The sequence below is a fragment of the Protomyctophum bolini genome, assembly GCF_963924005.1.
Source record: "Protomyctophum bolini genome assembly, chromosome: 13".
NCBI lineage: Eukaryota > Metazoa > Chordata > Actinopteri > Myctophiformes > Myctophidae > Protomyctophum > Protomyctophum bolini.
In genome coordinates this window covers 28,416,058-28,433,224 of record NC_137874.1, presented here as the reverse complement: position 1 = coordinate 28,433,224, position 17,167 = coordinate 28,416,058, and the positions used below count along the sequence as shown (strand labels likewise).

General features: G+C 41.0%; 1 protein-coding gene across 1 annotated transcript; it reads right to left on the bottom strand.

Annotated features, from left to right (window-relative positions):
* Positions 1 to 211: 211 nt before the first annotated feature.
* On the bottom strand, positions 212 to 17,100 carry vps51 (VPS51 subunit of GARP complex). The gene is made up of 11 exons (XM_080780549.1): positions 16,705 to 17,100; positions 16,216 to 16,345; positions 11,069 to 11,215; positions 10,578 to 10,797; positions 8,484 to 9,393; positions 7,985 to 8,200; positions 7,205 to 7,288; positions 6,129 to 6,263; positions 4,852 to 4,967; positions 1,722 to 1,809; positions 212 to 1,345 (listed from the first exon to the last, which is right to left on the bottom strand). The coding sequence occupies exons 1-11, from the start codon at positions 16,867 to 16,869 to the stop codon at positions 1,085 to 1,087; spliced, it is 2,472 nt and encodes an 823-aa protein (XP_080636675.1). The 5' UTR covers positions 16,870 to 17,100; the 3' UTR covers positions 212 to 1,084.
* Between the last annotated feature and the right edge of the window lie 67 nt (positions 17,101 to 17,167).

Below are 17,167 nucleotides of genomic sequence, written 5' to 3'. Positions count from 1 at the left end.
AAACTTACAATTTAAGGATTTTTAGACCTGAATACCAAATTGGCCAAAATGTTTAATATTACCTCGCACAGCATTGAGTAGATCGGCTATTTTCACAATATCTGTATCTGTGGGGGGGGGGGGGGGGGTATTAAAATTACGTATTGCCACTTTAACTCTGTAAGGAAAATAAAGACCCCAGGAAATAATTCAGAATGTTGCATCACTGTATTATTAATATAGATTCATTGCACATGCCATGGTAACATTACTCCTTAAGGTATATATGTGCAAGAGATTTAAGGAATAGAGGATGCAATTATGCTCATGAGAGCACAGAATAAAGTGTGCAGAAATACAATACATAGTCTTGGAATAGTATATCACATCATTCAACAGCAGGACTCATTAACAATTTCACTTCCTTTAAGGTGGAGTGTACAACTTCATTTCAGCTTTTCAATAGGTTTACCTGTTCAAAAAGACAGTTCAGTCTGTATTCATACAACTTCTACGTGAATGGAATTGATGGACATAGTGACTAAAATGATGACATAATGCATTAAAGCATAAGCATGTAAAACAACAGAACTGCACTGAGATGTAAGTCCAAACTAAAACTGGACCTTTTCCCAATGTTGGGCTTTAATTTGTTGCCACTGAAGATGGTTGAACAAATCCAACATTCAAAATTAAAGTTCATAAGGTGCCTGCTGATAAAGCATGAATTGAATAAAATGCTGCCAAACTTCTATCTTCTTCATCTCGTATAAGAGAGCTCTCGCAAGCCTCCCTAACATTAGAACAAGAATAGTTCCCCCTTCTGCCTTACTTGAAGGTGAGATACGAGCATATACCCCATTGGGCTGAATATAAGACTACATTTTTTTCCAATGGAAATATCCTAACAAACTGGGTCGCATTATAATCGGGGACTAGACTATTTGACATTCAATGTTATTTTTCCACAAATTAGTCTTGAAAATGGGGGTCGTCTTATAATCAGAATAGTCTTATATTCGGAACAATACGGGTACTTTATAAACTATTTATTTTCACATATCGGAGACAATATTCTAATACTTCGCTTCTTCAGTCAAAGCGTTCAACCTCTCTCACAGATAACTTCAATCACGCTCTGCTCCATGGGGGCGGGGTCTAAACAGCGATGGGCGGTGCTTCCCACGATCTCGTCCAGCAGGAAATGCACAAGGTTCTCGTCAGAGACGAAGCGCCACAGGTACATTTGTAGATAATGGCAGTCCACCTGGATCTGCTGCAGGCCGTAGCGTCCAAAGGTACGCAGGCGAACACACTCAAGGAATGTCTTCAGACTGATTTTTATGATTCCTGTGATCACAGAGACCTGATCGTAGAGCGAGAGTGAGTGAGTGAGTGAGTGAGTGAGTGAGTGAGTGAGTGAGTGAGTGTGTGTGTGTGTGTGTGTGTGCGTGTGTGTGTGTGAGATATAAAAAATAAATACAGACGGGGAGTAAAAAGACGTGGGAAGATACAGACAAGTATTATTAAAGCACTTTATGTTGTATCTATTGCAAAGGTTAGTCATTACAAAGTTCTGAGTGTGCTCGAGATGGTGTGTGTGTGTGTGTGTATCTACGCCGGTCTACCTATACAGACAGATTTAGCAAGGGGTTGCTATCGTAGGCGTTGTTACTGTGTCTTTAGCTTACTTGATTGAAGGACTCTTCAGAAAAGCATGAATCGCATCCCACAGCACTCACCTTGTTGAACTCCACCGAGCTGAAGATGTCAATCCTCTCAGAGAAGAGCTTATGGATGTTATTTAAGAGGTTGGTATCCATGGGAGCACTGTCAACAGACAAATCAAATACCACTGGTTCAACAATCACCGAAATAAACAAGACTAAAAGCCCTGCCAAGTGCCAACAGACCCTAGATAGTAGATTCTATTCTTTGGCCGAAGAGTGGTGCTAGAGGAAAGGCTATGGGGCCACATAGATGGCTTCACCCTGCAAACTCTTTAGATTATGAGATATTCTAATCTGGTGACATTTTGGCACTAGAGAAAATGTCATGGGGTCACTCCAGGGAGCATTAATGCACTCAGCAAGTTTCCTTGCAAACTTAGATTAGATTTTGATATATTGTGTGGAAAGTGGAAGGTTTGGCCTAAGGGCAGCACTAGAGGAAAGGCCACAGGGTCACCAAAATCAGTAGGGTTCATTCATCCTTGCTGAGTGCAGTACATTTCATGTGAATCTGCCCATTACATTTTGAGATAGTGTGCAACTGGAAAGCTTGGCCTCAGGGTGGCACTCAACCTAGGGCATTTGGTCACCAAATGAATGTGCTCAGCAAGTTTAATGCCAAGTTGCCAACCTTGAGATATTGCGTCTGCAAGTAGTTTTGGCCCAATAGTGGCAATAGGCACTGTGGGCCCCATCTTGTGCCACCCCTTACCCCTTATCCCTAAGGTTATTTGCATTTTTTAACTATTTTGAAAAAACATTTAAAAATACAACCAGCTGATCTACAGCTCCATCTCACTGAATTAGAATATTATTTTAGAATATAAGTTAATTTTCTTCTTAAATATAATTAAAAAAGTTAAACTTTCATATATTCTCAATTCATTGTGCATAAAGTGAAGCATTTAAAACCTTTTTTTGTTTTAATCTTGATGATTATGGCATACAGCAAATAAAAATCCAAAAATCAATCAATGAGAAATGTTGACCATCTGAAAAGTATATTAACTCATCCATCACCACCAGGGGGCGCCAAAAGGCCCTGACTGCAGTTTCTATAAAATAAATATATATATATTTTTTTTAAACACGTGTTAAAAGGGCGTTAAAGACGTTGTTGGTCTGGGCTACTTTTGAAGAAATTATTTCATCATTGGGGCGTGGCATGGAGGTGATCAGCCTGTGGCACTGTTGAGGTGTTATGGAAGCCAAGGTTTGCTTTGATAACAGACGTAAATTAATTTGTATTGTTGTTGTCTTATGTCTCACACCTTCCTCTTGACAATACAACCTAGATTCTCTGTGGGGTTCAGGTCAGGCCAGTTGGCTGGTCAGTTAAGCACAGTAATACCATGGTCAGACTCAGTACACCAGTTACTAGTAGTTTTGGCACTGTGGGCAGGTGCCAAATCGAGCTGGAAAGGAAAATTAGCATCTCCATGAAGCTTGTCAACATACTGAAGCACAATCTACTCTAAAAAGATGGCTGTGTTGAAACCATTGTTAACTTTTCACTGTCAGTGGACCAACACCATGCCCATAACATGGCCTAAATCAGCACTGTGTAGTTTTGGCTCTGTGGGCAGGTGCCAAGTGCTGCTGGAATATCTATTATATTGTACAGCACTGTGTGCCTCCGTACATTGACAAGCTTTATGTTGATGCTGATTTTCCTTTTCCAGCAGCACTTGGCACCTGCCCACAGAGCCAAAACTACTAGTAACTGGTGTACTGACCATGGTATTACTGTGCTTAACTGACCAGCCAACTGGCCTGATCTGAACCCCACAGATAATCTAGGTTGTATTGTCAAGAGGAAGGTGTGAGACTTAAGAATGAACAATACAAATTAATTTACGGCTGTTATCAAAGCAAACCTGGGCTTCCATAACACCTCAACAGTGCCACAGGCTGATCACCTCCATGTCACGCCCCATTGATGAAATAATTTGTTCAAGCGTAGCCCAGACCAAGTATTAACTGCATACATTAATAAACTTTTCAGATGGTCAACATTTCTCATTAAAAAAAAAAAAAAAAGTGGTCTGGTAAAATATTCTAATTTATTGAGATAGGATTTTTTGATTTTTATTAGCTGTACGCCATAATCAAGATTAAAACAAAAAAGGGTTTTAAATGCTTCACTTTGTGCACAATGAATTGAGAATAATAAGTTTCACTTTTTGAATTATATTACAGAAGAAAATGTACAAAATATTCTAATTCAGTGAGATGGAGCTGTATATCAACATTGTGATCTTGTAGATAGTCTATTTTAAAAGGTTTCTCGAAATAGTAAAAAGTGGCAAATAATTTTAGGGATAAGGGGTGGCATATAGCCCTGGGTCAACACAATATGTGGGGGTAATCCTATGAATCATGAAAGTGTACAGCAAATTCCATGCCTATCCAGCCAATAGTTTTCAACTCAAGATTATCTTGGACCAAAATGGTAGGTGGATGGAATAATGGATCAATCTGGGAACCTTTTTAGTATAATCTGTCTTGAGAGAGGATGGAATCGATCTTGTGCGTATGGGGCAAATTTGAATATTTCCAAAATTATTATGTCAAAACCTACATCAAAACTGTTCCTGTGTGGGGAGGATGTTGCCTGTCACAAAGATGAAAAGTGATATACTACAGTATATATCTGAATGACATTTATACCACTTAAATGGTGTAAAAGATCGGTTTCTTCAGAATTTGCCGATCACAGATATGGTAAATTGCCAATCGGTGGACGATTATCGGAGCATCTCTAATTGGCAGAATCCACCCTCATAGGTAGAATAAAAGTGTAGTGTGACCATGCCCTAGCTGGCACCAGTGTTTTTCTTGTCCCTGCAGACATTTCTGCTACTGGTTGCCATAACATCCAATTTTCCCCATTTTCATTTCATATGATCGAAACTTCAATAGATGGATGTTGCATTGCTTTAAAGACTACTACTTTTGGATTTGTTGATGCAGTGTATTAAGGCAAAAAACTGAACTGAAACTGAAGTTTCAATTGCAACATGCGACAATGCAACATTGTTTGTTTCTGTTCGGTCTGTTGGAAAATACACCTCTAATCTAGAAGACAGCGCACAATCAAGGTATAATACCACATAAGCCATGAGTTGCATACTGTATGTACCTTGGAGTGTAGCTGGCTGCATAACGTGGTTGCTGTCTTGAGCAGACAGAAAAAGTTCTCTTGCTAGAGTCACTACTGTGCGCCTTTCTCACACCTTCCTCATACAAAAGACCAACCTATAAGGGAAGCACAATCAAGTTAATAAAGGATTTATTCACTTCAGTTCTATAGAGCAAAGCTGTAAGATGGGAAAAGTAGGATTTGCAACTTGCCTTGGACTTGTCTACTGTGTGACTTTACTTACTATACACAGTACTTGCTATTTGACTTGGTTGATTGTACATTATAAATGGTTTTTAAAGGTACAGGCAGTACAACAATTTAAAAACACGTAAAATGGATGACAAAAAGCCAGAGGCTGGCCTGGGCCGTGGCAGAGCAGTCCAGGCACCTAAATTGGTAATCCAGCCTGACGGTGTGTCGCGGGTTCGAGTCCCGAGCCCATCTGCCTTTGTTGCATGTCTTCCCCACATCTCTCTCCCCCTTTCCTGTCTACTGTACCCTATCAATAAAGGCAAAAACGACAAAATAATAATAATCTTTAAAAAAGCCAGAGGCTTGTTTCTATTATGGTCCACTGTGGACTGCAGAGTTGAACGCAAAAACTCAATCAGATTTAAAAAAGAAACACAAAACAAAAACTTATGCAAACAATGCACTTTTAAAATGTTCACTATCCCAGGCCTAGTTTAGCTTTCTGTTTTTGCATTCAGTTATGCCTTTCTGTACTGTTGGGTATAGAGTAAGAAACAGGCTGGGTACTGCCAAACTGTATATCAGGGGTTGATTCCCATCCTTTGTGAAACAGAGCAGATGAGGAGAGATAATTACACTATAATAAATGAAAGCAATGCATTACAGTAGCAAAATCGTTTTATAAACATTCAGTCAGTTAATTATGAAACAGTGGCAGAAATATTATGGACTACCACAGTCTAGTTAAATTAATGGGAAACACTGCTCTATATACAAAGTGTCTTGAGACAACTTGTTGTGATGTGGCACTAAATCAATAAAATTGGTTGCAGTTATTGAAATTGATTTAAAAAAATATATTACAGAGAAAATGCTACCCTGTAGGAAGAATCTCTAGATTTTATGAGGGAGGGAGGTGGTATACAATTACAGTCTTTCCTTCAAAGCTCTGGTCATCTATTAGATTAGAAACACATTCAGTGTCAAGCCTTCTACTGAAATGTTGACAGTCACATAAAAACGGTAAAGAAATAATTCACATCACAGCTGACGGCAGATAACATCAATACATAAAAGGTCACCTGCACATCGATTGAAGTAGTATCTTCCACGACTCTCTTCATCACAGCACGGACATTTCGAGGCTCAATGGTGTTGACCCAGTCTCGTGTTTCCACGCTCTTTCTCAGCATCTGGGAGATGATAAGGCCCTGGACCTGCAGTAAAGCCAGGAAAAACATTGTGTGTGTGTACTAGATATCAATGGCAAATCCTTTTTTAGGCTTTATTGGACAGATCAGTGAGTGGAGAGACAAAGAAACGGGAGGATGTACATTTATAGAAGGGTGATAACATCTGGACCTGTACACAGTATGTTGTGTTGTGTTTTAAAGCTGTAATCCGTAAGATTTATGTCCTACCCTGTATGATGATGAAGTATATATTGCATGGCTTAAGTGATTAAAGCAGGATGTTGCTGATTATGTAGCAAGGCACTAATTAGTTCAGCCACCTGGCTGTGTTCTTTTAGCATTTCGATTTGATTGCATCTTTAACCATACACCCTAGCACCTATATTCTGGGCATATAATAGTATTCGAATATTTGGTGAGAATAGCAGATCGACAAGCCCACAACGTGGCGATGGTGTAGAGGGGGAAAACGATGTGGTAAAGTATAGACCCTTGGGGAACGCCAGTCAACCAAGTGTATGGTTTAAGCATGGTTATAGTCGTATGATATCTATATACTTTTATTATAATTTTTATCCCATGATTTTGTAACCCAATTTTCACCCCCGTGTCAATTATCTAATGTGATCCTGGGCTCTACACACCCTCCGCCAACCTGGTGAGAGCAACGGACTTGAACTCATGCTTCCTTCATGCATGAGTGTCCAAGTTGCTCCTGACAGGGGGGAGTTTCCCTGGTTGGACGTAGTGTGAGGAAGGAACACGTTATTCCAACCAGTTCCATTCCCCTCCATCAGCCGCCCCGGCTGGCCAGGGGGAGGCAGTATAGAGACCAGGATTACTGCATGTTTTTGTGAGGGTACCTACCCTAGGGGACACGGGGAGAACATGCAAACTCCAAACAGAAAGGCCCTTTCGATATCTATATATTTGATATGGTTTGCATTCCTTTGAATAAGACCTACCTTGACATAGTGGTTCAGTAGTTTCTGTGCTGCTTCTCTGGCCTCAGTGCATAATGTTGTGACTGCAGTCACAGGGCTGTGGTGCTGGTAAACAAAAAGAAAATATAAAAAGTCTACATTGGTACTGTCAGTCACCACCATGACAATGACGTAGAACATAACAATATAAAATAGAATGTTGTGAAAATATCTCAACAGATTGTAGGTCCCTGTACCTACTCTACAGCATTAAGTGCAATGACAGAATAAGCATAATTTCCTCTAGCGATGCTCCTGTAATCCTAGAAGATCAAGTAGACCTAACTGGAAAGTGATGATATAAGAATAGGGGTAGAGGCTAAGAACGTTTTAATTAACTAATTGTTTAGGCTTGCTTTACCAGTATAAATACAACCCCTTATGCATGCTTCTAAATGTATTCCGTTCTTTACATATGAAGTCTATGGAGGAGTGAAAGGTACACTCATGTTTGGATTTAATCTAGGCAAAACAATAAACATTATCTTTGGGCATTAATCCATTAAAATCAGGAAAGCATAAAAAATTTTAATAAATTGTTGAACATGAACAACTACTAATTTAGAAGGCCTTTGTAGAATTAAATCTGTAGAAAAAGAATCTTAATGGGTTAAAGACAGCAACAGTAAGTTATCATTTTTGTACTGTATTGTATGGTAATGCATTGTATATGTATGCTGCTGATCTGTGTCTCCAAGACAAATCTCTCCCCCAAGGGAGACAAAATAAAGTAACCTTGAAATTGAACAGCAAGAAATGTACCTGAACGAGGAACTGTTCGTCTGTGAGTGTGAGTATGTAGGAGATGGTAGAGGTCTCATAGTCCAGGCAAAGCCGAGACAGCAGCAACAGAAGAGCCGGTGGTGTAGAACCTCCCTTTTCTCCGGCGCTCTCACAAAACTGCCGTGAAGACTGGCATACAAACTTTATGAAGCTCACCACCAGATTCTCACGGACACCCTGGCTACAGAATTCTCCCTATGAGGGCAAAGGGGGACAAAAATATTAGGCCTATTTTTAGGACTGGTTTTAATTAACATACTCAAGGCAAAAGAACAGTGCATTGAACTTCCTAGAACATAAAACCACTGTTGAGCAATCAAATATATCCAGTGATTAAATAATACACAAATTGATCTAATTTACAACAACAAAAAAAGAAACGTAGCTTCCTGCTTCTGGGAGGGAAATAAAACAACATCATCATTATACTGCATATTGTTTATCATTATATAAATTCATAAATATAATATTCACTGACCTTAAAGTAAGGCTTGTTGGAGAACGTAATGTCTTTAGCTGTGAAGAGATGCACCGAGGCCAACACCGACTTAATCTGATTGAGGATGGATGCCGACAGAGAGGAGAGAAGCTCCGGTAGGCTATTGGGGCCGTCTCTTCCAGAAGCTGCGCCCCCTAGGAGAGACCCACCTGCGGTAGACGAGGTGCCGGCCACCGTGAGGCGTGGTGCGGCCAGGGCCTGCCTCACGTCTGTCAAGCTGTCCAGGTAGAACCTCTGGAGAGCCGCGAGGTACTGCTTGAGCCTCTCTGTGGCCGCGCGCACCACAATCTCAGTCCCCTTGTGTGGCACAGTGGAACCTGGCAACAGTTTGGTCACGGCCTGGAGCCTGCGGTGGAAGCGGTCCAATGCACGGACCAGGAGGGAGTTATCTCCAACCCCCTTCTCTTCCTGTATCCTCCGCTCCACTAGGGAGAAGTAACGAGCAGCCAGGTCATCTACGAAGACATTGAGCTTGCCGTTAGCCATCTGAGGGATGTTCTTGGACGCCAGCTCTCCGGTCTGAGCGTGATTGATGAACAGCTCTTGATAAGACGTAATCACCAAGCATAAGCTGCTGACAAATTCATTGCAACCCCTGTCAATGAATTCCAGAATATCAGTCTTTGAGCTTGGAGAGGTCAGAGTGCTGGCTTTGGGGGACGAATCAGAGGGAGTTTCAGGAGCTGCAGCAGAAGATAGGGTGCCAGCGGTTGATGTGTCTGAAGCTGATGGATAAGGTCTTATCTCTGCTTCCAGGCCCTGGAGGTCCAGCTCCAAGCGGCTCTGAGCATGGCTCAGGAACTTATCACACAGTTCCTCGGCTGGTTCATCCAACTGCAATAGCAGCTCCACACACTCTGACAGGTCCCTGGCACTTGTCCCACCATCCCTATGATCAGAAAGGGTGATCTGAATGAGTGATCTGTAGGATAACAGCATGCTGTATGGTTGTGGATATTACTATTGCACGTTAACTCCATGCCCACAAGGAACAGTTTAGAAAAATTACACTTCTCTCTCATTCAGCTACATTATCTGATCGGGACCAGATTGGTGAAAATAAGCACTGAAACTCGACAGTAAAAATTCTGATTTGCTTGTGTATTTTCCTTCATTTAGACAATTTATTTCAACTAATGTTGAAAATCTGCTAAGCACGGCTCCATCTGGTGCACAATTAAAAAAGTGCCTTCGAGAGAAGAGACAAAATCATGCATCTATTACAACTGATTTCATATGATACAGAAACACAAAATTGGAATACAAGTTTGCAAAATTGTCTCAGTCGGGTGGAAATGCCATATCTCCAACACCGTTACTTTTCAGGATTCAAAAGATTGAAAAGCTCAGTTTCAAGCTCATAGATCTACTACTTTTGTGCGTTAAGGAAAGAAAAAGGTTAAAATATGTATATATATATATATATATATATATATAGGGTGTCGTTGTCGGACCAATAACTCAACAACAACACATTTCTAAAAAGTAAGGAAATGTGCTCCTAAGCAAGCAAGGTAACGTGTGACCACTAATACAACCACATCATCACTGGGTGTTCTTTTTTTGTTTGGTCAAATTATTAACCCATATGACCCATTACATATATACGTTGTTATACTTTTCACGCGCCTCTGTGTCACTTTAGTTGTTGCTACACATTGCTGTTGTGGGGCAGAAACATCTTATCTCCATAATCAAATTAGTCATAAATGAATGCTCTACTTGATCATACTGCAGCAGCATCATACAAAAGTAGCAGATCCACAAGCTGGAAACACGGCGAGAAGCAACACATTGAGCTTGTAAATCTGCTATTTTTTTTATTTGAATCTTGAAAAGTAACCGGTTTCGTCATATGAGACTTTCTTTTCACTTGACAGAGACGATATATATAGCAACACATTTTAGTTTTTCAGAAAACATAGGATTTATTTTTAGAATCAAATGGGTTCACATGCAAATTGAGATTAAGATTTACCCTCAAATTTGAATAAAGCCCCCATGTGCTTCCATTCCTTCACTGAAGATGGCATTATTTACAGTAGGGCCATAGTGCATTACCACAATACACACCTGAACTTCTGCCGAAGCTCCTGTGCCAGCTTGTCCATGATGGCATGGCAATCATCTTGAATGCACTTGAAGGAGGGTAGGTGGCTGTACTGTTGCAGCACACAGCGGGCGCGGCGATGGGAGCTCACAGCCTGGGCATAGGCCTGCAGCTCCAGACACTTATTCAGTCTCGCGGGCAGCTCAAACAAAAACTGCAGCTTACGAAGGAGAGTGTGTACGCCTGGAGCAGAGCAGGGCAAAGAAGAGTTGAATTAGAAATGGAGCTGAAGATAATAATACTTACAATTATTACAACCAGGGGATTTGGAAATTGTGTTATAACATGAATGATGGAGTAGAGTCTCTCTGCTGTATATTGCACATGGATACAAGAATAAATCAATTTTAACAGCAAGGGAGACACAAATATATATATTGGAGCAGAACAAATAGGACAACTGCCTCTATGAAATACCAAACTAGAAAGGCAAATTGCCCTTGGTCTCCCTCACCTGACAGTTTTGTTATCTGTGTGTGCTGGTCCTGAAGAGTTCCACTGATGCAAGCACTGAACTCTGTGATAGCAGCCATGTTCGCAGAGAGGCAGTCCATTTCATCTTCCATCTTCTTGAAGTCGTTCTTCATCTTTCTTATCGTGTCTAGCAGGATGGATGGAGGCGTCAGGGTTTAATAATCACCCCTTAATAAAAGTCAGTGCCTTTGGTGTTTTACCAAAGGCAAAGTACCAAAATATAGAGGACAAACCAGAGGCACAGTAATAACACAAAGGATAGTTTAGAACAAGGGATAGGATAGCTACATAAAGACAGGTGCCGATGCACGTTACTGTGGTGTGATATGAGCACATCAGAGACACGTTCATTTTATATTAACATTACTGGATTTTAGGGTGCCTGCTGGCCTAGCGGTCCAGGCACATGCCACATAATATGCTCTGGCCTGACATTGCATCATGTGTTCGAGTCCCTTTCATGAGGACCTTTGCTACAGGTCTCTCCCCCCTCTTTCCTGTCCATCTTCACTTGTAACTACAATATCAAGGAAACAGGAGGGGGGGGGGGGGGAGAACAAAAAACATCTGCTGGATTTTTGGACAAGCGCATGTCACCAGCACTAAGGCATTAAAATAGTAATACTATTCTCACAATGTTTACAGTGGAAAGGGTTTTCTCCCTTAACATAAATCATTATCATCTAATAAGGAGACCCAGAGCCAGACAGCTCAAATCTTTGGTATGAGAAAACATTCCAAGGAACACTTCAAGAAAACCCTGTTTATTGCAAACGCTTGTGGCAAACAACGAGGTGCATTAAAAAGCATTGTGTCGCACACCAAACATAATAAAACATGTTCTTGGAACTTAAAGGATGACTTCACTCATTTTCAAGTTATCTTCATATAATTGGTCGGTCCTAAGGCCTCTTTTAGACAGCAACAGTCTCCATATAAAACAGCAAAGTCCCGTTGCGTTCTCATTTTTTATTGACCCTTTACACATAGGGTACACACTACACAGTACACACTTTATGAAAACGCTATGTCGCTAGGTGGCAGTAACGGGCTGCCAAATAGACCAGTCACCACGTACAAGAGTACAAGAAGAAGAACCAGGTAGCTTCACCTTCACGCAACCCTATCAGGGTTTTCAATGACGCTTCCAGACCAGGGTTGCTTTCGACTAACGCATTAAGTGACACACAGGCTGACAGGCAGCCCAGAGCATGCAGGCAAGGGATGGTTATATAATTAATAATAGCCTACATTAGGCTATACATAAACGCTGCTGCCGCCTATCACAGGCATTTTATTTACAACATGGTTTTACATTCACATTCAGCGCTTTGTAGGCGAAGAGAGGCTTGTTCATTGTAGGAACTCCATCTACTGTATATGGCTGGCTCTGCATCAAGGTAATAAACATTATGCGTTGTGAGCCATGATGTCATAAGTTTTACGGATTCACCGTTTTGCCTGTTTACATGGAGACGGGAGGAAACGCCGTTCTCAAAGATTTCCACTTTGTTGCGTTTTCACCTCCTGAAAACACCACTCTCGTCTAAAGGGACATCAGGAAACGATTTTCTATGAACACCGTTCTCATGTAAAGACCACTCAATACTCATAATATGGTACCATTTCTGTCTACCCCGTCTGTCTGTCTCTCAGAGGAGGGCTGTGGACAAACCTGCCTACCAGTGACATCATCAATGGAGAATCCAAGCTAATATAAACTGCATGCTATCAAGTTGGCCGAACTACACAGATGGATTTTGTGTGTTTGTGCGTGTCTGTGCGTATACGTTTACGGCGCGCGTACGCATTTGAATAAATCCAATATGTCAATGATGTCAGCTAGACCAGACCAGACGCACAGATAGTCAGATACCACGGGCCACGGATACGCATGCTAAAAAAATAGGATTGGTTCTATTTTTTACAAGCGTATGCCCTCATGCGTGCATATATTGTCTCCCAATGTGTATTTTCCATTGGGGTCCTCTTGTACTCATTTCATCAAAATAGTACAAAACAAAATGTGAATATCTATAAAATATGAAGTGGGATCCCAATGGAAACAATAGAAGAACACGCACACCCTCATCTGCTCCAATAGATTTATTAATTAATTATTAACAGTTTTGGTTGTACATGCCATGTTATAAGGTCCCACTCACTGGAAATATTTTGATATCAAGAGCACTAACATGCACAACCAAAAATGTTATATAAGAAATGCCCGTGCATGTGGTGATTGCGGTCTAGGTTATGTTGGTAAGACCAACAGGCTTTAAAGACATGCATTTCTGAACACAGAAGCAGTTCTAGTATCCAGCATCCATTTCTGATTAATTGAAAATGGCAGACGTGCAGAAGTGCTTTATGATGGTGTCATCCACAGTAACAGTTTTTGTATTGACTTGTCCTTTCATTTGTAATGTACGTATATGCATACCGTTAATAAATCAATCAATCCAAAGAGTCCCATTGCAATGCACTTCATGTCCGCTAAACATATGTAGGCCCCTCTCATATATCAGGGGAACATGTAAAATGCCCTAGAGACGAGGAGATGTCAATAGATTGCTGCGGTTGTGATTTAAGAGCAACCGTCTATGAGGCATCCATTAGTCTCCATATAAACCTTGGGGTGGTGGCGGGTGGGATCCGTCGGGTCGCAGGCGTGGAGAACATATGCCAAATTGCCACCACACAGTGATGTATTACACATCTTCTGGAGTTTATTACACACACACACAGAATGATATACACGTATACAGTAGGAACTAAGAACAGTGTACAGTACTGTATGTAGTAGATTATATGGATAAGAACAAAAGGAGCAGGAACACACATGCATCTCATATTGCACATAGCCAGTCCCTCTGCAGTAGTAGACTGTCTAGCCCCTCTCAGAACCCTACATAAAGCTTTTATGAAATTTGATTGTCGCTTTATATAGGGTTCCTGGCCATGATAAGATTTTCTAATGCGATTGTTGGAACGCGGATATAAACAAACTCATCGTTTCGTCGATCGGCGCGTTATTACCACGTTTTTTCTTGTGTTCGCTTACGAATGTGCGAACTATAAGTACCTTACATACCTCTGATAAAATCTCCTGTGTCGCGGAAGCCGTTAAGTATTTTTAATCCATGTTTGATTAAAAATGTCGCTTTGATTTCTTCTTGTTTATTTACCGTTTATTGTACCGCCTCCCGATGTGCGGTTGGCTTTGCGGGCTTGCCTCTGATCTGCTCCGTCATAGCTATAGCACCACTAGCTAGCCAGATAGGCGGTACAATGAGGTGTCAATAAATAAGGTAGGAAGAAGCGACATTTTTAATCAATCATAGATTAAAAATACTTAACGGCTTCCGCGACACAGGAGATGTGTCGGTATGGTATGTAAGGTACTTATAGTTCGCACATTCGTAAGTCAACACATGAAAAAACATCGTAAAAGCACGCAGAAGCTTTTCTCATGGCGTGTTTACATTGTATTTGTGTGTGCGTAACTGGCGGCAGCCCAGCGTGAAACAGGACCCAATGGGTAAAGTAATCAAAGTGTCAGAAACTTTACTACATTTGGGTTCTGCTTGTGGGGCTATAGACTGTCATGGTTATCAATATGCTTATGCAGATAAATGTTATGTCACTGAGGGGGGGGGGGGGGGGGGGGGGATTTATAAACACGAGGTCACGAATGTCTCCTGAGAAATTAACCAGGACTTTATCAACTGCTTTATATATAATTCCATTATTGTAACCATTATTTAAATCTCATTGCACAAGATGAAGTATAGGCTAGCTGATTATTTAAATTATTTTTCCTAGATTTTATTAATCATGATGTCCATTTGTGCTTTTTTCCCCCACTGTTGTGGATTATGTAAAATGTTGAACACTGTAGCCTATAAAACTATGTATTTGATTATTTGACCCGATTACCATGTTGCGTTTGTTCCAGCCACTGATTGATAACGTGACCTGTGGGTGTATTATTTAAGTGGGTGAGAGACTCAACTCACATCTCGAGTTTGACGAGAGATGTGGCTGAAGAGCCTTGGCTTGAAACGATCGTCAATAAATTGTATTGGAGCAGATGAGTGTGCATGTTTATTCTTCTTTTTCTGATGTCACTTTCCAACCCAGGACCTCAGTGATGTGCATATTCTATTAGTTTACCGGGTAAACTAATAGAAAAAGTTTGGGAACCGCTCGGCCGATTCTTGGAAAGTTAGCATGCTATAATTTAAGCCATTGTTCTCACATAAACCCATTCAAGACGGAAAACCTGTTCTTGTTGCCATGTACAGTATAGCAGCATAACATTTCTGTAATTTTTTCAGAAATAATAAATGTTTTTCAGAAGGGGTTTTTAGAATCGGATCAGTCCTAAATGGGTTAATAAAAAATACTAATAATTATTGAAAATTTGAAAACCTGCCTAATGACGTAGGAAGAAAATTGTACCATTGAATCATGATCATTAGTGACGACTAATGATATGAATATAGGTTGGAAATGGTTGAAGTCATCCTTTTTTAGTTTTTACTATAATTTTTATCCCACGATTTTGCAACCCATTTTTTCACCCAGTGTCGATTATTATATTATTACATTACATATTCCATTACGGAGCTATGTTTGTCCCTGGGTCCCTGCCTGGGTCCATCTGTGCGAGCACGAAAATACCCCACACGGTAACTCAGTCAATTCTCGACCGTTTCAGACGTGGAGCGGCTCGCTGGAACCAGGCTGGCACCCTGGGAGTGTTCTTGGGGGTCTGGATATTCCGGGGACCCCCACACAGAGTTGCACCACTCACTTCACACGGGAGTGATTTTCTTTTTAATATTTCGATTTTTATTATCGTGAGAACAATGGCTTCCATTATCGCATTGCAACTTTTCAGGAATAGAAAGCCTGCAGTTTCAATTAGCTTGGATTCCCCATCGATGATGGGTGGACAGGTTTCTGAACTGCCCACAGCCCTCCCATGAGACACAGACAGAGTAGAAAAAGATTCTGGCATTTTATCATGAACATTAGTGAGGACCAATTATATGAAGGTAGGTTGAAAAGTGGTCCTTTAAAGCTCAAGCGATAAACAGTAAACCACTAGAGTCATGTCACCTGTAGCAGATATGAACTTGTTGTAGTTTTCGTACACCAGTGTCTGCATGTCACTGTCCAAGGCTCGGATCTGCTTGACCATGCAGCTCTCCTGGTCCATGAGCTCTCCAAGGGAACACTCTCTTCTAAGCTGTGAGGCAGGCAAGCAGGCACACACACACATATGCATTAAATATAGTCACTTTATAACATTGGCAACAAGAGTGCAAATGTACAACTGGACATTTGCTGAACGCCATTTAGCAATGCAAGTGCAACTACCTGTATACAGGTAACCTGTATACCTGTCTATGATGCAACCACGCCATACTTGATACTACTTTCAACATTTAGCCATTAATAACATTACCGTATTTAGCCCTGGTCCAGTGGGTCAGCGAGTCTCGCCCTTAGTCGAGTAGACAATTGTTGTACATTGTTCTATATTAATACACTACTAAACATTTATGTTGGCTACATTGTAGTAGTAGATATCAGCTGGTAGGCTACCTTATTGAGATAAACATCAGGGTCGAAGTGCGGCCCGTTGATATCACAGGGATCCAGGGACTCTGGTTGATCCGCGGCCTTTCCTTCCTCGTTCAGTCCGTAGTAGAGCTTCAGCATTCCGTGAACTCTACGCTTTCGTGATTCGGCGTCGACTTCTGTCTCCATCGTGAATGAACTGAATGTAGCTGGCTGGGTTAGCTACTGTATTCCACACAGCAGATGACACAAAATTGTCAGCCAAAAAACTGCGAATTTAACGTAAAAGGCTATTTGGCTTTAGAGAACTACAGAAAATCTACAAAAACTGCTTGACATTCAAACACGTCTACTAACCGCTACCAGGTCGTTTCAATACACACCATTTAAAAAGATGTAAGCAACATCTTGCATCTTAGCTTGACTGACATGCAGGATGTTACTTCCGGGTTTGTCACGCATGGCAGCGTCACCAGTCATCACGAAG